Source organism: Piliocolobus tephrosceles, chromosome 1 (assembly GCF_002776525.5).
Source record: "Piliocolobus tephrosceles isolate RC106 chromosome 1, ASM277652v3, whole genome shotgun sequence".
NCBI lineage: Eukaryota > Metazoa > Chordata > Mammalia > Primates > Cercopithecidae > Piliocolobus > Piliocolobus tephrosceles.
The window spans coordinates 106,420,703-106,442,701 of NC_045434.1; the positions used below are offsets into that span (position 1 = coordinate 106,420,703).

Below are 21,999 nucleotides of genomic sequence, written 5' to 3' on the forward strand. Positions count from 1 at the left end.
GTAATTCTTATATTCACTGAAGCACTAATACTAATTTCAAACTTTTGGATATGACATTTGGAAGTGTTGGAATATCTGAGTTCCTTGTTTCATCATAATGTAAAATATATCAAAGCCTGCTTTAAAGTATTACCCTGCAGATGATTCATAGCTATTTGTCAAATTTGCATACATTAAGATGCCATTGGAGCTCTTTTGTCTCATTTTTGCATTACTGCACAATCTAGCAATCTTGGTATAGGTGGAGGAGCATTGATGCTAGGGGCTGGAGAACTTGAGGCCCAATATGATTTTACTACGCTGGCCCAGTTTCTTCACTTATAAAATAGGAGAGTTGAATTAGGATATATCAGATTTCCCAACCTTAAGGAGATTTTAAAAAGAATAATATCAAATCTAGGCATTTTCAACTAACACTGGAATACTGTAATTTTGGAGACCTTGGTTTAAGAAAGACTTATCACAATTTTTCTTCTTCACTTTTTTTTCTTAAAAAGGAGGCAGGGAAGGTAGGTCATTAACATGTGGCTGAAGTAAGCTTGGGAAACCCAATTTTAAATGACAATATTTTTTTCTAGCTAGGACAACTAGAGTGTAAATAATCGTAAAATGTATATGAAAAATAGAATTATGAACTTTGTATCTTTCAAACTATCACATCATATAGAGGCCTAGGTGATAGTTTGAGAGAGAGAGAAAGTCACAATTCTGTTTCTTTTTCATACACATTTTACAAAATTTTGTTCCAATATTTGACCCTCTAATAACAGAAAAGAGGAAAGGATGTTTTCTGGTGAGAACTGCTGTTCCGTTCAGCAAAATAAAGCTACAGAAATAATGAGAAGGTACCTAAAGAAACTTATTTATTTGGAATATGAGGGAACATCCTGTGCATCTCTGTGCTATTAAGGTTTCTGTTCTCATAAGCAATACTTAAGGTCACTGAAAGGCCAACATAGTTGCATGAGTTATTTGATACCCATAAATACATGAGAAGAGGCCAAGAGGCCTTGCTAGTGATCATTTTGCAAAACTGAGCATGTCCAGCTCCATGAGAGCACAGAGAGAATCAATGTCCAGTTTCCAAGTGGGAAGGGTATGCTTTGTAATGCTTTTAAAAGTAACTGGGCAGTGAAATGTGACCCTTTACCTTAATAAAAGAAAGCTGGAACTTCAGGAACATACAAAATAGAGATAAACATTATTTCTAGTTGCAAAAGATACATAAGAGGGTTCAGATTCATGAACCAAGAGTTGAGTTGACCTTTCTTATTTGCAGTTGTATTCTACCACATGATTTACTTCACACTTGCACCGAAATAGTCTATTATAAACTACTGATGTTGGTGGGGAGCAGGGGTGGGAATGGGGAATGGAGGGGAGGAATGAACTTAGTCTCTTACCTAGTATAAATTCAGATTACCATCAACTTGTAGAAGCCATATGAAGTAAAAATGGGTAGCACCTGCAATATTGGGTCTTAGAGTTCTATTAAATGTTTCTAAAGATAGAGGCAGCTACGTGCCTGATAGGGGAGGATGTGGTTGTAGCTAGCAGTTGCCTACGAGCAGACTCCTTTATTTGCAGCAGCCTGAAATACCCAGGTTAGGAAAAGCAATCTTCCAGAATGGATGCTGTGGAGATGATACAATTGGCGCTATTGATACTTTCTGTAGGAGCTTGAAATGTGTGGATTATAATTCAGTCTGAAAGAAAACTTGCACATTATTTTAAAACATTTTCTTATAAATCAATTCACATTTACAACTGAGACCCAACATTCCTGATAGGAATATTTTTGTAAATCAATGGTATAAACTGTAAAGACATGTTGAAAGTTAGATCAAGAGACCTTTTAAGTGTATGCTTGTTTTGCCTGTGAAGCTGAGGAGTTTGACATTTACTATTAAAGTCCAAAATGAAACTAGCATGGCAAATGAAGTGGTCCTCCCACCTTGGCCTCTGAAAGTGCTGAGATTCCAAGTGTGAGCCACCATGCCCAGCCTCAAACTAAATCTTGAATGAAAGCCTGAAATGAAAGAGATGAACATGGAACTAATCTGGTGTGAAACTTGTTGGGAACTCCCACTTCTTCCCAACTGGTTCTTCACCCTACCTCCTGCTCCTTCCTTGAAGTTGGGGGACAAGGGAGGAGGAGCAGAACCACAGCCATTCAGCCTCTCCTAAAAGTCTCCTTTATACTCCAAGGACTGAGCAGCATGGCTTAAAAACTACTAGTGACTGCGCATGGTGGCTCACGCCTGTAATCCCAGCACTTTGGGAGGTCAAGGTGGGAGGATCACTTGAGGCCACACTTGAGGCCAGGAATTCAAGACCAGCCTGGGCAACATAGCAAGACCCTGTCTCTACAATGTTTTAAAACTTAGCTAGCCCCGCACCTGTTGTAGTCCTAGCTATTCAGGAAACTGAGGCAGGAGGATCACTTGAGCCCAGGAATTTGAGGCTCCAGTAAGCTATAATGGCACCACTGCATTCCAGTTTGGCCCACAGAGTGAGACCCTGCTCTAGTGGGGGGAAGAAAAGATTTAGTTTAAAAAAAAGATTTCATAAGTAAAAGTATAAAAACCACTTGACTTCACCAATCTATTTCTATGACTATCTATCAAAGTGGGAATCACTAGATCACATCCTCAAGTCTAGTCCAGATCCCAATATTCTATAGACACAATCACGTTCATTGCACTCTACATAATAGTGAGATGGTGTATAACACAGTGCTTAAGAGCCCCCACTCTGGAGCCAGAATACCTTGCCTTGAATGCCCCTTCTACCACTTATTAGTTGTCTGACCTTGAGCAAGTCAACCTCTCCATACCTGAAGTTTTTCCACTGTAACATGGAAGAAATAATAGTTCTTCAAAAGACTATTGTGAAAATTAAATAAGTTAATATATAGTAAAAACAACATCAACAAGAAACAATAACTTAGAACACTATCTAGCACTGTTTTTATTGTAGGGACCCCATAGTATGCCTCCGTCTCTCCTCTAACAGAACATAGTACACTGCTGAAGTACAGCTTGTTTTGTTTAAAGCAAATTGCTGAATTTCAGTTCCATTCCAGAGACAGGAAATAAAGTCAGTTTGTCTCACGGAAAAGGATGTATCTTAAAAATTTGACTTCTTTATTTTTAGGCATGTAGGGGAAATCACTACTGACGGGAAAATGAGACTGAATGCAGTAAAGTACCATAAAATGCCTCATCATTCCACAGGTTTGGTTATGCTCCAAACCAAAACGCATTCCTTAAGTATAAAGGCATTGTTATACACCTCCAACAGGATGACAAAATCTATAGTTGCTGCTGGCAACTATGTTCCAGTTCTATTCCTAAACTGGAAGTTGTAATGAACTCAGAACTGCTCCCACTGAAGCAATGTAACAAATAAAATGGAGCTGGCAGTTTACCGACAGTCACCCTCAGCCCCATAGAACCCTTTGGTATGCTGTCTTCTCAACCACAACTTACAGTGGTCATTGAGGCATTGAAGGATGTGGGGTGATGAACAAGTTGGAAAGAGGTGGGAGCCCCAGCAAGTTTCACAGCAGAGAGGGAGACCTGCTATAGCAGAATGGAGGTAAGGGCTTTCTGGACAATAAGGAGCCAAGCACAGCAATCTGTGTACAGTTCATTCCTGTACAGTGTCATCTGCTTCCCACAGATCCTCAGGTATCTCCAACTGAATGAACTACAAGAAATCTCCTATTTAAAAAAGTACCTTTGTAAAATTGATATTTGGATCTTAGAATGATTTCCCCTAAAACAATGTTGTAAACAATGGTTAAGTCCCTAGGTTAGCTCCAACTGATGTGGTCCATCATATAACTGAAATATTTGCACACCAATAATTTCAAAAGACATAAAAAATAGACGGGAGGCTAGGGGAAGGAAAACATTAGGAGAACTATCTACTGTAGGTGACGGGTTGATGGGTGCAGCAAACCACCACGGCACGTGTATACCTATGTAACAAAACTGCACGTTCTGCACATGTATCCCAGAACTTAAAGTATAATTTTAAAAAAAGACATAGAAAACAATATTTTTGCTGAAAGCTAAAACAAAAATAGAATTAAATGAGCCTAGTTGATCTTATATGCTTGTGCCTGAAGAAACGCATGCTTAATTAGAGAAAAAGAATGAGTAGATAGACTTTTCCCATTAGAGGGAATTTCTGGGCATTTTTCTTGAAGGTTGCAGACGATGATACAACTGAGATTTTTATTTTTGTTTTGCTTTAAATTCAGAGTTTGTTTCCTGGTGATAGAAATAATACTTGTTCATGGTAGAAAATGTACATAAGCCAAAAGAATGGGGTAAAAATCATCATCATCACACTACCCAGAAAGAATGAGTGTAAACTACCCAAGCTGCTTTCAATACTTAGAGTGATATGTAAATTAATACTTTTGTTTTTTTACAAAGACAAGATTATACCATATATACATCACTGTAATATTATTTTCACTAATAACATTTTGTGAATGTTTTTCATGTTAATATGTATTCATCTACATCATTATTTCATTGTGTGGCATTTTACTTTACGGTTATACCATGCTTTATTCAATCTTTTATTGTAGACGTGGGTTTTTCCTGCCTTTTGACTATCATAAAGGTTTAGCTACAATAAACATTCTTGAACTACATTTTTGATTACATGAAAATATTCTTAAGAAAGTCATAAAAATAAAGGCACGGTGGCTCACGCCTGTAATCCTAGCACTTTGGGAAGCTGAGCCAGGCAGATCGCTCGAGGTCAGGAGTTAGAGACAAGCCTGGCCAACATGGTGAAACCCTGTCTCTACTAAAAATACAAAAATTAGCCAGACGTGGTGGTGTGCACCTGTAATTCCAGCTACTCGGGAGGCTGAGGCAGGAAAAATCGCTTGAACCCAGGAGATGGAGGTTGCAGTGAGCCAAGAGCGCCCCACTGCACTCCAGACGAGGCGACAGAGCAGGACTCCATCTCAAAAAAAAAAGAGTCACTGAATGTTTCCGAACTGAGAATATAATGATCAAGTGGTTTTTCAGAAGATTTAACCTGGTGGTATTATGCAATATGGATTGGAGGCAGGGGAAGTAATTAGGAATCTATTGCAATTATCCAACTTTGAGGTAACTAATGACTTATTGGGTAGAATTACATTGGCTTCTAATAACCAAAAAAAACTGACTAATCAGTGACTAAAACAAATTTATTTTTATTTTTCTTTCTTTTCTTTTTCTTTTTCTTTTTGTTTTTTGAGACGGAGTCTCGCTCTGTCACCAGGCTGGAGTGCGGTGGCGTGATCTCAGCTCATTGCAACCTCCGCCTCCCGAGTTAAAGCAATTCTCCTGCCTCAGCCTCCCGAGTAGCTGGGACTACAGGCCACCACACCCAGCTAATTTTTGTATTTTTAGTAGAGACGGGGTTTCACCATGTTGGCCAGGATGGTCTCAATCTCTTGACCTCATGATCTGCCTGCTTCGGCCTCCCAAAGCACTGGGATTACAGGCATGAGCCACAGTGCCCAGCCATTTTTCTTATGTATCAAGAAGTCTGACTGGGCATGGTGTTGCATGCTTGCAGTCCCAGCTATTCAGGAGGCTCGGGCAGAAGGATCACTTGAGTCCAGGAGTTCTGGGCTATAGTAATCTATGCTGATCAAGTGTCCACACTAATTTCAGCATCAACAGGGTAACCTTCCAGGAGTTGGGGACCACTAAGTTGCCTAAGGAGTGAACCAGCCCAGGTCTGAAACAGAGCAGGTCAAAACTCCTGTGCTGATTAGTAGTAGGATCACTCCTGTGAATAACCACTACACCCTGGCCTGAGCAACATAGTGAGACCCTGTCTGTTAAGAAAACATTCTTTAATTAAACAAGAATTCTAAATATGGGAAGTCCTGGACTAATATGGTGGTTTTAGGATGCCATCAGGGACCCTAATTCTTTGTTTCTGTTCGGATACTCTTCGTGTGGCTCTTGTCCTGCTCACCATTTGTGTTAAAACAATGGTTGGTTTGGAGCCCCCCATCCACATATTTCCTTTTTCAGGCAGGAAGAAGAGGAAGGGCAAAAGGCAAAACATATGCCAGCTGAGCTGGTCCCTTTTAAAACAACTTTTGGAGACATCCCACCCAGAAATTCTGCTTACATCACGCTGGCCAGGCTGTGTCAAACGGCCACTTCTAGCCACAAAGGAATCTAGCAAATGTTGTTTTTTGGCTGAGTATATTAATGCTCAAACCAAATTTTTTTGTTTGTAAGAACGGTAGGGAAAATTACCTTTGGGTAGGCAACAAGGGTATTTACACAATTGGAATGAGAAAATTGGAGGGTAACTTACATAAAGATAGGAATTACTGAAGGAGAAGCAGGTTCATGGAGGAAGATGCTTAGTTTGGATATATCAATTTGTGGATACTGTTGGGAAATCCAGCTGAAAATGTAACAAAAAGGAGTTGGAAAGAAATGAGCAAATATTTTGGTTCAGTAACACCTTTGTAATGTGTTCCAATATTGTTGATTGAGAGGTTGGCCATAAGGCTAAACACTAAAATATTATTAAGTTTCGCCAACAAAAAGGCTGGTCCCAATTTTCAAAAAGAAATAGTTAATAGTAAAAAAGATCCTTTGGTCTATACCCATAGTTCTGTTGCTAATCTGAAATGCCAAGCTGGTCTTCAATATAAGCTGTTATAATTTAAAATTTCTGCTGAGTCTAGCAGCTTACTTTCTTTACCTAGAAGTAACCATCAAATATTTAGTCATAACTGGCTGGGCGCAGTGGCTCACGCCTGTAATCCCAGCACTTTGGGAGGCTGAGGCGGGCAGATTCCGAGGTCAGGAGATCGAGACTATCCTGGCTAACACGGTGAAACCCCGTCTCTACTAAAAATACAAAAAATTAGCCGGGCGAGGTGGTGGGCGCCTGTAGTTCCCGCTACTTGGGAGGCTGAGGCAGAAGAATGGCGTAAACTGAACCAGGGAGGCGGAGCTTGAGTGAGCTGAGATGGCGCCACAGTGCTCCAGCCTGGGCGACAGAGCGAGACTCTGTCTCGGGGGCGTGGGGGGAAAAAGACTGTGTGTTATTGTGGAAAGAGCGTGAGATTTGGGTCCAGAGCGCCTTGGTTTTGCCATTTAGGATGAACAGAATGACTTTGAGGAAGATACCAGTCAGAGCCCCAGTTTTCTTATTTGGGAAACAGGGATAAGGTATTACTTGCCTTACAGGATTGTAATTGGTATCAACTAATGTTTGCAAAGCGTTTTACATACAATAAAATGTTATACAAAACAAAGCTATTGTTCCTATTATAGCAATAAGTAGAGAAGTGGTAACTGAACACTCCGGAGGACAGTTGAGTTTCTGTAAGACTTGAAGTAACTTTACCACTTAATTCATTAAACTGTCAATTGAATTTCTGCTAAGTCAGATATATTTCTAATAAAAACATGCATTCCTGCGCGTGTGTGCGTGCATGTGTGTGTGTCTGTTGAGAGCTTGATGAATGTACCAGCATATTCACCAACCACAGAAAGCTGTTCGTGTGATGTGAAACCCTGAGGACCATAGCTTCAGAAACCAGAAAGACTTCACTGTGTTTCACTAGGGTGGGAAATCACCATCAGTGGTCACATCGTGTACTACCCTTGCCAAGGATCCAGTCTGTAGGAAGATTTAGACAGTATTGAAATGCAGTTTTTGACCCACCACAGATAACTTCTAATCCCAAAGTAAAGACTGAAAGCTTCACCTGTTTTTCACTATCAAATGCCTCAAGCTATAAATAGGTCCAAAGCTCATCTCTCTCCACTTAGCAGAGAAGGGTCAAATTTCAGGGGGCAAAGCAAAATAATAAAATGAATGTCAGGATATTTTATAGTGTCAGTCAGTCACCCACGGTCTCCTCTCTCTTCTTTTCTACTGTGCTATCCTAGAATCAGGGATTTCAGCAACAATGCCTCTGTTCAAACTTGCAGGTAGGTGTACAAAGTGTTTGGAGAGCTCAGGTTTTTTTTTTTTTTTTTTTTTTTTTCATATGCAACTGTTCCTTTAGCTACCATATCAGCTTTGATCATTCCTTATTTGGGGCTCATGATAGCTTTAAAATACATTTCAGGAAAACATAAAATGTTTTCAAGGGTTTTTTGTTTGTTTTTAGTTTTGGTATGTGGGGAAGTTTCTAAAACTGTTATCATGTATGTTGCATCTTTGATGATCCCAGTAGAAAATTCTGTGAAATATTTAATAACTGTTCTGCTAGTCTAAACAAAACCTGTGCTGCCGTAACTCTGAGAGAGCTCCTACACAATGACTCTAGCTATGGTATTAGCTGAAAATCATGAACGTGACAAAAATAACCCAATGTGTGTATTCTGATAGTTCATGAGAATAGCTTTCTGTTGTCTAGGTTTGTACACAGAGTAATTTTTAAAATAATAATGTTATAATTTTAAATGATAAAAGCAATACATGTTTCATGTGAAATAGAAACTGTGCTGAAAAATAAAAGTAGTAAACATTCATTTTGAAAGTGGGGAAATTCAGTACACATAATAATTTTATTTTTTACTTATTTATTTATTTTTTGAGACATGGTGTCACTCTGTTGCCCAGGCTGGAGTGCAGTGACACGATCATGAGTCACTGCAGCCCCAATCTTCTGGGATCTGGTAATCTTCCCACTTCAGCCTCCTGAGTAGCTGGGACTACAGGCACGTGCCACCATGCCCAGCTAGTTTTTGTATTTTTTGTAGAGACAAGGTTTCGTTATGTTGCCCAGGCTGGTCTCAAACACCTGGGCTCAAGCAATCTGCCCACCTCGGCCTCCCAAAGTGCTGGGACTACAAGTATTAGCCACTACACCCAGCCAAAAGTAATAATTTTAAAAATCTGCACATCCATTATACAAAGATAGCCACTCTTAACATTTTAGTGTTTTCTCTTTTCAATCTATTTTTCTGTGCAAAATTAAAGAATTTTTTTAAAAAGACACAGTTACGATTATATTGCACATGTAATTTTATATCCTGCTTTTGTCAGGATAATGTTTTGGCTTAACTTTACAACTTATCCATTTACCACGGTATCCCAAACTTTTCCTAAAAAACATTTTAAAAGACTGCATATACCATTTTCTTAACTAATTCCTTAGGTTCTTTATGGTTTTAGGGGTTTTTTTTTGTTGTCGTTTGTTTGTTTGTTTGTTTGTTTGTTTGTTTGTTTGTTTTAGAGACAGAGTCTCGCTCTGTCACCCAGGCTGGAGTGCAATGGCGCCATCTCGGCTCACTGCAAGCTGCACCTCCTGAGTTCCCGCCATTCTCCTGTCTCAGCCTCCCAAGTAGCTGGGACTACAGGTGCCCGCCACCATGCCTGGCTAATTTTTGTATTGTTAGTAGAGACAGGGTTTCACCATGTTAACCAGGATGCTCTCGATCCCCTGACCTCGTGATCCGCCCACCTTGGCCTCCCAAAGTGCTGGGATTACAGGCGTGAGCCACTGCGCCTGGCCTCTTTATGGATTTTTATAAGTATAAATGTGTTCTGATAACAATATTGACACTTAAAGCTTTTTCCATGTTAAAGGATGATTTCCATAGGATAGCTTCTCAAATGGTTGTTTGGTAGGTGTTACTAAATTGTTTACCAAATGAACTGTCAACATCATATGAACATTCCCATTTTTCTTCATCAGATATTTTTAAAAATCATACTTTATAAAGAGTGCCTTTTAAAAATGTTAAGAGACATATTAGAAAAGAAAAAAAAATGAAGAGCTGTATAATGACCATATTCCCAAGCTTTCTGATGGCAGCAAAGTGTAGATAAGCTGGAAGGCTGAGTTGAAATAACAGCAATCTACATGCGTCTACCCCAAAGCAGTGATTAATAGCCACCATGATTACAGAAAGTTGTTCACATATTTTATCTTGTTTTATTTTACTTCATACAGCTGAAGAGAAACGTGAGTATTGCATTACTTTTGTTGCCATTTGTCAGAGTATCAATTAAAGAAAATATACTGTTCCTTAATTCAGAAACATGGCTATTTTTCAGCAGTGTTTATTAAATAATAGCCTTGAAAGTCAATAGAGATTCATAATGACCATAGCTATCCCATAGCATAGCAAATAAGCTCATGACTTTTCTGGATTCTAGTGTGTGTATAACGATATATATATATATATTTTTTTTTTTTTTTCTTAAGAAAGCCTCATGTGGCACACTTATTTATTGATTGATTGATTTAAAGATGGAGTCTTGCTCTGTCGCCCACGATGGAGTGCAGAGGTGCGACCTCGGCTCATCGCAACCTTCGCCTCTGGGGTTCAACTAATTATCTTGCCTCAGCCTCTCGTGTAGCTGAGATTACACGTGCACACCACCACACCCAGCTAATTTTTAGTAGAGACAGGGTTTCACCATGTTGGCCAGGCTGGTCTCGAACTCCTGACCTCAAGTGATCCACCCGCTTCAACCTCCCAGAGTTCTGGCATTACAAGGTGTGGGCCACCACACCCAGCCTGTTTAATATTTTGAAATAAATAACATAGATTAGCTAAAGGGGCCTACTGAATCTCGCCTTAGTAAAGCAACTCCAGTGCAAAAAAATAAATAAATAAAAATAAAAGTAAAATAAAATTGTGAATTTTTGTGACCAGATAAAATAAAAACCTATTTTATTTATTTATTTATTGAGATGGAGTCTTGCTGTGTTGCCCAGGCTGGAGTGCAGTGGCATGATCTCAGCTCACTGCAACCTCTGCCTCCCGGGTTCAAGTGATTCTCCTGCCTCAGCCTCCCAAGTAGCTGAGTTTACAGGTGCCCACCGCCACACCTAGCTAATTTTTGTATTTTGAGTAGAGATGAGGTGTTGCTATGTTGGCCAGGCTGGTCTCGAACTCCTGTCCTCAAGTGATCCACCCACCTCAGCCTCCCAAAGTGCTGTGATTACAGGCATGAGTCAACATGCCTGGCCTTAAAAACCTATTTTAGATAAAACTATAACTTTAGTTGTCTATTCCCCTCAATCTCAAATTAGACTTGTCCTTTTGCTAACTGTTAGTAGGTCTGCCTCTGAATTCCTTTGGGAGATGAGATGTGGCAGATGAAAGGCGTACAACCTTGTCTTTCCTACACATTAATAAAGCACTGCTGAGAAACAAGCATGTTTTTCTGGACTTGTTGGGTTAAGAAGCAAGCATGACATTCCTCTTCTCAAGAGTCTTGCGCTTCCGGTGTTAATAATAGTAATCTCCAACTTCTGTATGGTACTGCATAATTTTAAAGTATTTTTTGTGTAATCTTCATAACAATTCTCTGAAATTGACATCATTATTATTAACATTCCCCTTTATGATGATGAACACTGAGGCTCCCAGTTATTACGTGGTTTGCCCAAGGCCATCCAGCTGTCATACACACATTTTCTTTTTTTATTTTTATTTTTATTTTTCTTGAGACAGAGTCTTGCTCTGTCGCCCAGGCTGGAGTGCAGCAGCATGATCTTGGCTCACTGCAACCTCCACCTCCCAGGTTCAAGCAATTCTCCTGCCTCAGCCTCCTGGGTACCTGGGATTACCGGCGTGTGCCACCACGCCCAGCTAATTTGGTATTTTTAGTAGAGACAGGATTTCACCATGTTGGCCAAGCTGGTCTCAAACTTCTGACCTCAGGTGATCCGCCCACTCAGCCTCCCAAAGTGGTGGGATTAGAGGCGTGAGCCACTGCATCTGGCCTATCTACTTATCTTTTGAAATATAAGTTTCATTTTTTCCTTGCCATAATCACCACCATTCCCTGAAATATGTTTCATTTGTTTGTTTGCACTCTGTTGCCCATGCTGGAGTGCAATGGTGCGAACATGGCTCACTGCAGCCTCAACCTTCTGGGCTCAAGTGATCCTCCCACCTCAGTCTCCTGAGTAGCTGGGACTTCATGCGTATGCCACCATGCTTGGCTAATTTTTGAAAAAAAAAAAAAAAAATTGTGGAGATGAGGTTCTCACTATGTTGCCCAGGCTCCAAAGTCTGGAACTCCTGGCCTCAAACAATCCTCCCACCTCAGCCTCTCAAAGGGCTGGGATTACTGGTGTGAGTCACCATGCCAGGCCCACTCCCCGAGGTATTTTTGAAAAGCAGAGCTCTTGAATTAAGAGTCAAATTTCAGCTGTGGTTACATGAAATCAAAACAAGTGGTTGATTCAGTGGAAGGAAATATCAACCATATAATTTTTGGTCATCATGTAAGCTACTTCTCAAGAGTAGAGTTTCTACTTTTCAACTGTCTATAGTGGCTTAGAGAGATACAATCTTAGTAAAAACAATACTGTTTTAAAATAGGAAACAAATAGAAATGTGCAGTCCCAGACAATGAATGCTTGTTCTGGAAAAGCCAGATATCAAGCAAGTAGGATTTGGTTTCTGGGCATCCATTTCCATACTGTCCTTCCCGAGGCCTCCAGCACTATTGCTGCAGATCCAGCATGACTGACCAGTTGCATCATCCTCATTCTCATCTTCATAACCAACTGTCCTATTTCCATTTACCCTTCATGGTGCATGCAGCCTCTTCCAACTTCTGCTTGCCACTCTCCCTTGAGATGCATGTGCTTGCTCATGATGCTTAGGAAGAAGTGACACTATTTCTGGGGATCAGTTGGCAGTAGGATGTGGAGGCATTCTCAGGCCATCGAATGCATTTACTTAGTGTTCCATTTGTTCCTTCATGGATCATGGTGCTTGCCAAAGGACTACTGATAGCATCCAAGGATGCTTTTCCGTTTCAGGTGTTTGAGTTTAACAAGGCAAATAAATGCATGAAGTTTGGCCAACATAGTGGGCTTCTCTGTTAACTTTGCTGTAACAAACCAGGTTTTAAAAACTGGCTGACCTGACTGTTATTGTTGGGGAAGTTATGAATCAATCCTATCATCTCCAATGTACATTTCATCACGTACTAAGTCATATCATTTATCATCTCATTCATAGTCCAAAGCTAACCCCACACACCAAATGTCTGTTTGACCAATGCTACACATTACCTCATTCAATTTAATCTGGTGCTTTATTTGTCTTAAGGCATTTCCACATACACTATCTCACTTCGTGTCACAACAGTCTTGCCAGCGAGGTTGGGTAGGTATTGGTATTTCCACTTTACAGATAAAGAAATGGAAATAGAGGAAGATGTAGGAGGTGTTAAGTGCAGAGCAGGGAGCTTGAACACATGACATCTACTTAATTTATAATAGAAAATATGGACTTTTGCAGGTCTGTATAGACATTAATGGATGGGGGCATCTTTCTCTCTGCATACAGTTTGCTCTGTCATCCTGTGGGGAATGTTTCTGTCTTCTACTGTTGCTCCAAATAGCTAGCTATTTGCCATTGTCATTATTGCTACCAGCTATTTGCTGGAAATACTGGGAAAAGTATTAGAGGTAATGATTATTCAGACAGAAAACACTGAGGATCTGGAGAACACAGTGGAACTTAACAGAAAGGCAGATACTTGATGGCCATCACCATCCTATTTGATGACATTGGTTTTCTTTTCTTTTCTTTTTTGAGACAGAGTTTTGTTCTGTCACCCGGGCTGGAGTGCAGAGGTGCAGTCTCCACTCACTGCAACCTCTGCCTCCTGGGTTCAAGTGATTCTCCTGCCTCAGCCTCCTGAGTAGCTGGGATTACAGGTGTGCACTACCATGCACAACTAATTTTCATATTTTTAGTAGAGACAGGGTTTCACATGTTGGCCAGACTGGTCCTCAACTCCTGACATCAAGGGATCCACCATCCTTGGCCTCCCAAAGTGCTGGGATTACAGGGATGAGCCACCGTGCCCTGAGACACTGGTTTTCTTACATCCTGAGGGTCTTGGGGTTATTCGTTGCCAAACTAAGAAGCATCATCTCCCCCCATTTTAAGAATGGGAAAATTAGGGTATATACAAGTAAACTTGGCCTTCCAAGGGTCATTCATTACTGAGGCCCATGTCCACAAGAAATGGGACTTTCAGTACTAGGTAGTAAATGTCAGTGGTCCCCTCCCTGCATATAGCAGCATATCACAAAGTTGTCTGGATTTGAAGAAAACAAGGTTTGATGTGTGAGAGAAACACAGTATCTGTCTTAAGTAGAAGAAAGGCCCTAAAGTACACATTTATTTCTCAGAACTACCTAGATCACTGGAATCACTGGTTCTCCTTAGCAAGAGAAACTCCAAGGACCAATAATCGTATCCACATCTTCAAAACCATCATAAAAACTCCACCAACCTAATGGGAAGAACTGTGCTGCATGGTTCAAACTATGAAATCAGACTTAGCCTTGCCAGAAACAGGTGATCTCACATGAGGTGCTGGTCCTACAAGAGCCCAGTCTCATCTTTAGGACCACCTTTAGGACTATTCTGAAATGTGCTATGAGAATCTGACCCATGTTTCTGAGAGCACATTTTCAAGGCACCCACACAGAAACCCACTAAAAGGAGAACAGGCACTGAGCTCTGCGGTGTTTCAGGGACCCTGATTGGAAAGCAGGGGAGCCATGCACGCAGCAGAGTCCCTGTCTCATGCCTTACACATAGCAGAAATTCTCAGATGACTTTTGAAAAGGGGCTTGAACACTAATATGTGAAAACCTCTTTTAGAAATTGATGATGCAACGCGCAGCTTTGCTGAAAAAGTGTTTGCCTCTGAAGTCAAAGATGAAGGAGGTCGTCAGGAGATTTCCCCCTTTGATGTGGATGAGATCTGTCCAATTTCTCATCGTGAGATGCAAGCACACATATTCCATCTGGAGACTCTGTCCACCTCCATAGCAGCCGGGAGGTAAGTGGTGTAAACGGAATGCTTAGCATATTGGCACCTAAGGAGGGGTATCTGCCAGGGAAGATATGGTTTCATTTATCCAAATGATGCTCAATTCAGAGGAAGAACTCTGCCAGAGTTAGAAATTCCTAAGGCTGGGCACAGTGGCTCACAAGTGTAATCCCAGCACTTTGGGAGGCCAAGGCGGGTGAATGACTTGAGGACAGGAGTTTCAGACCAGCCTGGTCAACATGGTGAAACCCTGTCTCTACTAAAAATACAAAAATTAGCCAGGCAGGTGGTGCACGCCTATAGTCCCAGCTACCTGGGAGGTTGAGGCAGGAGAATCGCTTGAACCTGGGAGGCGGAGGTTGCAGTAAGCCGAAATTGCCCCACTGCACTCCAGCCTGGGTGACAGAGACTCTGTCTCAAAAAAAAAAAAAAAAAAAAAATTCCTTTTCCCCCCACACTGGATATGCTAGAGTGAGGAGCCAATGATGAAAAAAGAAGAAAGCAGTGGTCCTCCTATCTCGTTCACATCTCCCTTGATTGAAGCCTCCCTAACCAACTAAGCAAGAGGACTTCGAGACACCATAGAATTATTTCAAACCAAAGTGGGCAAATGGCTGCTGTGAACATATTCAATTTACACACAACAGTTATATAAACTGGGACACAAGAGCCTTCATCTTCAGACTCTGTCCCTGGCCAATCTTAGTGTTATGCTCCCTGACGTGAATCCTGCCTTCCAGTTAGTCTGACCACCTCCTGGCCTGAGGAATACTGCTCTCTATTTCTGCCCTCATGCCCTGCCCATCCTATGTCTGTGATGCATACTTGCTGCCTCCCCCAAGCAGTCTTTGAAAATCCCTCTCCACGAAATCTATTTTCCTTTATTTGAACCACTCTAGGATTCACTACCGGCCACACTTTAGTCCTCAAACCTCAAACCGATACAAACCACTTTGTTGGAATCCTCTCCTTAAGTCCTCCCCTGATCCCACCAGCTTCATGGGGAAGAGACTATTCTGCTGTCTTTCTCTTGGTTTTACATCTTTAAGGAAAGAACAGCAATCCACCTCCTTTGGTGTCCCCCATAGGACTTAACACAGGACTTGGGTCAAAGCAATAAACTTGGGTCAAACTCAGCAAATACTTGCTGATTTGAGAAAATAATATTAAATACCTTATAAGTTCCAGGTACTTTGCTAGGCATTTTGTACACATCAAATCTCATAGAAATCCTATAAGGTAGTCATTTTTGCACCATTTTTTTTAGGTGGGTAAATGGGAGCTCCTTTATCCATGTTTAAGGAACATGAATAAAATGATATAGGTAGTAACTGACATAGCCTGTGTTTTCTGTAGTACCTAGACTGCCTGTTCAGCTGGGAGTGGACAGCTGAGTCTGTCCTGGGAAGAAGGGTGTCATGGGAAGAAGGGTGTCATGGTGACCTGGGAAGAAGGGTGTCATGGTGAAGGTCTTCTAGGATTGCTAAGGCTGTTCCAAGGTAGACCAGGGAGAGGGGCACACTGTCATGTGTCTTCAGTGATTTCTCCTCCCACTATGCTTGGATCCTGTTTCTGATACCCAATCACATTTTAACTTTTACTTTTTGTCCTCAGAATAAAATCGTATAGAGAAACATCTATCTGTCACAGTGAAATGCCTGATGAAGACAAAATTAACTCTGACTTTTAAATTTCGAACCCAGAAAAAAGCGTTTCCAAGGACGGAAGACTGTTAATTTGTCCATTCCACTAAGTGAAACATCTTCCACCAAACTGTCCCACATTGATGAATACATTTCCTCATCTCCAACCTACCAGACCGTGCCTGATTTTCAGAGAGTGCAGATCACTGGTGACTATGCCTCTGGGGTGAGTTGGTCCTTGCCACTCAGACTTAGCAACCAGGAAGCCATTCAGCTTGACAGTTCTAGCTCCTTACCTTCTTCTCATTCCTGTTGAGGGAGGTGTTAGCTCACCTGTACTTTGTTACACTTCATTATTGCATTTCACTACTAATATGGTATGTCTTATATTTCTGTTGTTTTTATCATCCCACATAATGTATCCTCTATCTCATTTGCTTGCACATGGAGAATATGGAGTAGAATGCAGTGTGTATGTTACAGAATACAATGGACAGATTTTGGCAAAAAGGATCAAAGAGAGCAGTAGAGTGGTCAAATCTCACTGATGTTATCATAAATCAGAAAAGGGAGCCTCTGGGGAGGCAGGGAGACATTGGGGACAAGCATATGTTAGTCCCAGAGTAAAAGAAAGACCCCAGCAGACTTAGGATAGTGAGAAGGGTTGCAGATAGCATAAACCAACCAAAGAAAACAGATCCAGAGAAAGAGAGAGGGAAGAGAAAAAAGAAGGAATCAGAGAAAAGAAGGAAGACGAGAGAGAGGTTAGAGAATCCTAATGAGGCTATTGTGTTTTGAGGAGCTGAACTCTCCAATTTCATTGCAGATGGTTACATAGTAGATCATTACTTGGAACAGACTCTAGTATGCCACAGGGATAGTAAAGTCACGTCACAAACAACTTGACCTGCTTGTCTCATCCAGAACAGTTGGTCAATTAATAAATCTCTGCCACAGGGACTTGCAGAATCAGCATCATATTGGTGAAACTGCTGTGTAGCCATCAGTCGATGCTCCAAATATAGTTTTAATGACCAGTGCTGGGTCCCCTTCTCATGTAACTGACCCACTTAGAGTCAGTCCTAAGATACTTAAAAGTGACAGGGCACTTAAATGCACCTCATTCTTGCTTATTAATTTTCTGTATAACACGGGTGCTCTCTAAATGTCAGGGGGTTTAGGCACTAAATAACTAAAAAGAAATGCCTAATAGAGATGAGTACAGGGGAAACACAGTTTGGAGGACTCCAGAATTCAAAATAACGTAAAAATTTGGAGATAAATGTCATACCTGCATGCTTGATAGAAATGAAAACAACAATAAAAACAAAGAGGTTAGGAGGACGAACAAAATGTACAGAAGTCAAGGAGTAGCTTCTCCTCCTGTGAAAGCTGGAGGGCACCTGAAACCTTGACCTGGAGACTGCGAAAAACAAAGTATGTCGCTGTACCTGTGGGCTGAATGTGGGCTGCTGAGCAACACTCTACGCTCTACCTGGTTGTAGTCTGTACCCAAATTAGTCTTCACCCTTGTAATTTAAACAGAGGCGAAGGGGAAACCAGGGCTCACTTCCCAAGATCATTAATTCCTGCTAAACACTTGATTCAATTTAATCAGTCTTTATTGAGCATCTATTCTGTGCTAGGCATTGTGTGCTGAGAACATGAAGGTGAATGAGACCCAGCTCTCATTCCTGAGGACCTGATAGACTAGTGGCCTATTAGGTGGCAATGAGCTACACATGCCGTTGGAAGCATGGAAGCAGACCCCCAGACCTAGCACCTGTGCCAGACTCTTTTGGCCAAGGTCAGCGGGTCTTTAAAATAGTTAAACTAATTCAGGATCAGTATCTGGACCTTAAACTATTGGGGACAAGCATATGTTAGTCCCAGAGTAAAAGTCTTTGGGTTTTGATAATGAACATTCAGTGATTTCAAGTTATAACTACTTGGGCATGCCTGCCTGGCCCAGTCAGGAGTTGGGAATGGAGGCAGGGGAAATTTCCAGCAGCTCTAATGAGGCTTTCCTCTAGAATCTCTCAATTTTTACCGAGAAATAACATCATCTAAAAGACTAACTTCTCACAGAATGATGTTGTGATCATCATAGCTAAAGAAGGCAGGGCATGGGTTTGAGAGATTTGTGACCCCTTATTCATCCCAAAATATTTCCCTCACTGACCAAGTGGTTTGAATTCTCACAATTTGAGTCACATAGTCTTTCAGTTGAAGTATTGTCTTTGTTTTGTTTTGTTTTTTTTGAGACGGAGTCTCGCTCTGTTGCCAGGCTGGAATGCAGTGGTGCAATCTCGGCTCACTGCAACCTCCACCTCCCAGGTTCAGGCAATTCTCCTGCCTCAGCCTCCCGAGTAGCTGGGACTACAGGCACAAGCCACCATGCCCGGCTAATTTTTGTATTTTTAGTAGAGATGGGGTTTCACCATGTTGGCCAGGCTGGTCTTGATCTCTTGACCTTGTGATCCACCCACCTTGGCCTCCCAAAGTGCTGGGATTACTGGCGTGAGCCACCACGCCCAGTCTGAGGTATTATCTTGTACTTAAAATATTCACACGTACTTGGAAGGAAGAAAGTATATACCATGTTAGAATGGATTCTTTTAATCTTATTTGCTAGATAATCCCTGCTAAACCAAAAACAAATACAGGACTATAAGGGAAAGACTCGTAGGACAGGTAAGTTTGGTAGAGACAAAAAAGCTAGAAAAGCTTCAGGAACTGCTCTGGGAGGGAGATTTTGGTCCCACGTCAATTAAGAAGCAGCAAGGTGAGTGGTGAGGCTCAGAATGGGCTGCGATACACAGGAGAGCTGGGAGGTGCCAAGGATAAGCTTTACTAACTTCTCAGTTTTTCATAGGATTGACTCTGATATGCTGAGTTTTTTTTTTTTTTTTTTGGCAGGTTACAGTTGAAGATTTTGAAATTGTTTGCAAAGGTCTGTATCGGGCACTATGCATACGTGAGAAATACATGCAGAAGTCATTTCAGAGGTTCCCTAAAACCCCTTCCAAATACTTACGCAACATTGATGGTGAGGCTTGGATAGCAAATGAGAGCTTCTATCCAGGTAACAATTCTCTTATTTAATGTATGAAGCATATCTTTTATTTAAACTATTAAATATTAAATTTAAAATATGCCCCTAGATTATAAGTAATCTAGTGTAAAAATACCATAGTAATAGTCATCTCTGGCCCCATTTCCTCATGTGTCCAATCACTTGATTCAGTCTGCACAACATCTTTCTGAACTTTTTCTCTTCACCATTCCCTAAACCGTCATTCAGGCTTAGCCTTCTCCTTGTCCAGATAATTACAAGAGCTTCCTAACTACTCTGCTAAATTTCAGTCTCACTCTCTTTTGGTTCATCTTTACTTTGGTGCTAATTTTTAAAACACAGATCTGAGCACATCCTTCTCCTGACAAGAACCTTTAGCTGCTCCTTGCTACCTACAAAGCAAAGTCCAGTCTTTAGCCTGGCATTTCAGGCCCACATCCTCTCGCCCCCTAACTACATTTCATTTGTTTGTTTGTTTTCCGAGACAAGGTCTCATTCTGTTGCCCAGGGTGGAGTGCAGCATCACCCTCTTGGCTCACTGCAACTTCCACCTCCTGGGTTCAAGCGATTCTCCTGCCTCAGCCCCCTGGGTAGCTGGGATTACTGGAGTGCGCCAGTCTAATTCTTGTATTTTTTGTAGAGATGGGGTTTTGCCATGCTGGCCAGGCTGGTCTCAAACTCCTGGCCTCAAGTGATCTGCCTGCCTCAACCTCCCAAAGTGCTGGGATTACAGGCGTGAGGCAACAGACCTGGCCTGTTTATTTTTGAACTTGCACACTCAACCTATTTCTTTCTTTCTTTTTTTTTTTTTTTGAGACGGAGTCTAGTTCTGTCACCCAGGCTGGAGTGCAGTGGCACGGTCTCAGCTCACTGCAAGCTCCGCCTCCTGGGTTCACGCCATTCTCCTGCCTCAGCCTCCCAAGTAGCTGGGACTACAGGCGCCCGCCACCACACCTGGCTAATTTTTTGTATTTTTAGTAGAGACGGGGCTTCACAGTGTTAGCCAGGATGGTCTTGGTCTCCTGACCTCGTGATCCACCTGCCTTGGCCTCCCAAAGTGTTGGGATTACAGGTGTGAGCCACCACGCCCAGCCCACTCAAGCTATTTCTGAACTTACTTTCTCTGCTCCATCTTTATACTCTTGGTTCTGGTTGGAAATAGTTCTCATTCCCTGCATAGTTCAACACTTTCCTGCTCCTGGATTGCTGCTCTGCTTCCCTGTGCCCAGACTGTCCTTCCTCTCACTTACTCACCACATGTCCAAGTCTCTAGAGCCAACCCAATCTTTCAAGAGGCAGCCCAAATACTATCATTTCTTGCCTTCTGGATAGATGTAAACTACATATTCTGACTTTCTATAGCACTTTATTTACTTATCTCAGTTTTTACTTTCTGCCTTGTAGAAAGTTAAGTACGTATTTTTCAACAATCAGATTTGAATAATTTTGCAGATTTCTATTGTATAACTGGAACATAATTGACTTAATTCCTATTTTTAGGCAATTAAATTTCTGACTTTTTAAAACTTGTTTCTAAAAAGGGTACAATAAGCATCTTTATACACACATCTTCCTGTAATTGTCTCATAATTTTAGGATTATATTCCTAGAACTAAAATTTCTGGGGAGGCAAATATTTAAGATTTTTGAGGCCAGGCGCGGTGGCTCACGCCTGTAATCCCAGCACTTTGGGAGGCCAAGGCAGGCGGATCACGAGGTCAGGAGATCGAGACTATCCTGGCTAACATGGTGAAACCCCGTTTCTACTAAAAATACAAAAAATTAGCTGGGTGTGGTGGCAGGCGCCTGTAGTCCCAGCTACTCGGGAGGCTGAGGCAGGAGAATGGCATGAACCCGGGAGGAGGAGCTTGCAGTGAGCTGAGATGGCATCACTGCACTCCAGCCTGGGGGACAGAGCGAGACTCCATCTCAAAAAATATATATATTTTTGAACTTCCAAATTGTAATATTATTAAAGATCGTCAGTTCCACAACTTCTTGTCTATAATTCCTTTTAATATTAAAATCATATTAAACATGTCTCCAGTTTGGTAACTCATAACAGTGGTTTACCCATCCTCTATAATATTGACATTTAGTTTGTCTTGTCTTTATTTCCCCTAAGTTATGCTTTAATAATAATTATATCATTAATAGTGAGCTATTAATCCTTAAGTGTAAGGATTTCAAAATTAATATTTGATGTAGCAACATGCTGTTTCACTTCTCTTAGGTTCCTTTTCTCCCAATTTTGAATAGGAAATGTGCAGACTGTTTTTTTTTTCTATGCTATTTTTCTCACTTTGGCAGCTGTAGGCATCACTTGCGAACAGGAGACTTTCTGATGCCTTCCTTGGGCACAGTAGTGAAGAGGTATAAATGACCATACTTGCTGAAAGTAAAAGGATGAATTTTTTTTTTTTTTTTTTTTTTTTTTTTTTTTTT

At 41.2% G+C, this 21,999-nt stretch overlaps 1 protein-coding gene across 2 annotated transcripts in view; it reads left to right on the forward strand.

Moving 5' to 3' along the window:
• Nucleotides 1–7,823: 7,823 nt before the first annotated feature.
• AMPD1 (adenosine monophosphate deaminase 1) overlaps nt 7,824–21,999 on the forward strand; it is a 23,571-nt gene continuing 9,395 nt past the window's right edge. The window contains exons 1-5 of one of the 2 annotated variants that reach the window (XM_023222781.1): nt 7,824–7,991; nt 9,965–9,976; nt 14,664–14,844; nt 16,539–16,704; nt 19,398–19,563. In XM_023222781.1, coding sequence (XP_023078549.1) covers nt 7,970–7,991; nt 9,965–9,976; nt 14,664–14,844; nt 16,539–16,704; nt 19,398–19,563 — 547 coding nt within the window. In that variant the 5' untranslated portion in view covers nt 7,824–7,969. The remainder of the gene's footprint in view (nt 7,992–9,964; nt 9,977–14,663; nt 14,845–16,538; nt 16,705–19,397; nt 19,564–21,999) is intronic. The other variant, XM_023222782.1, reaches the window with a different exon arrangement.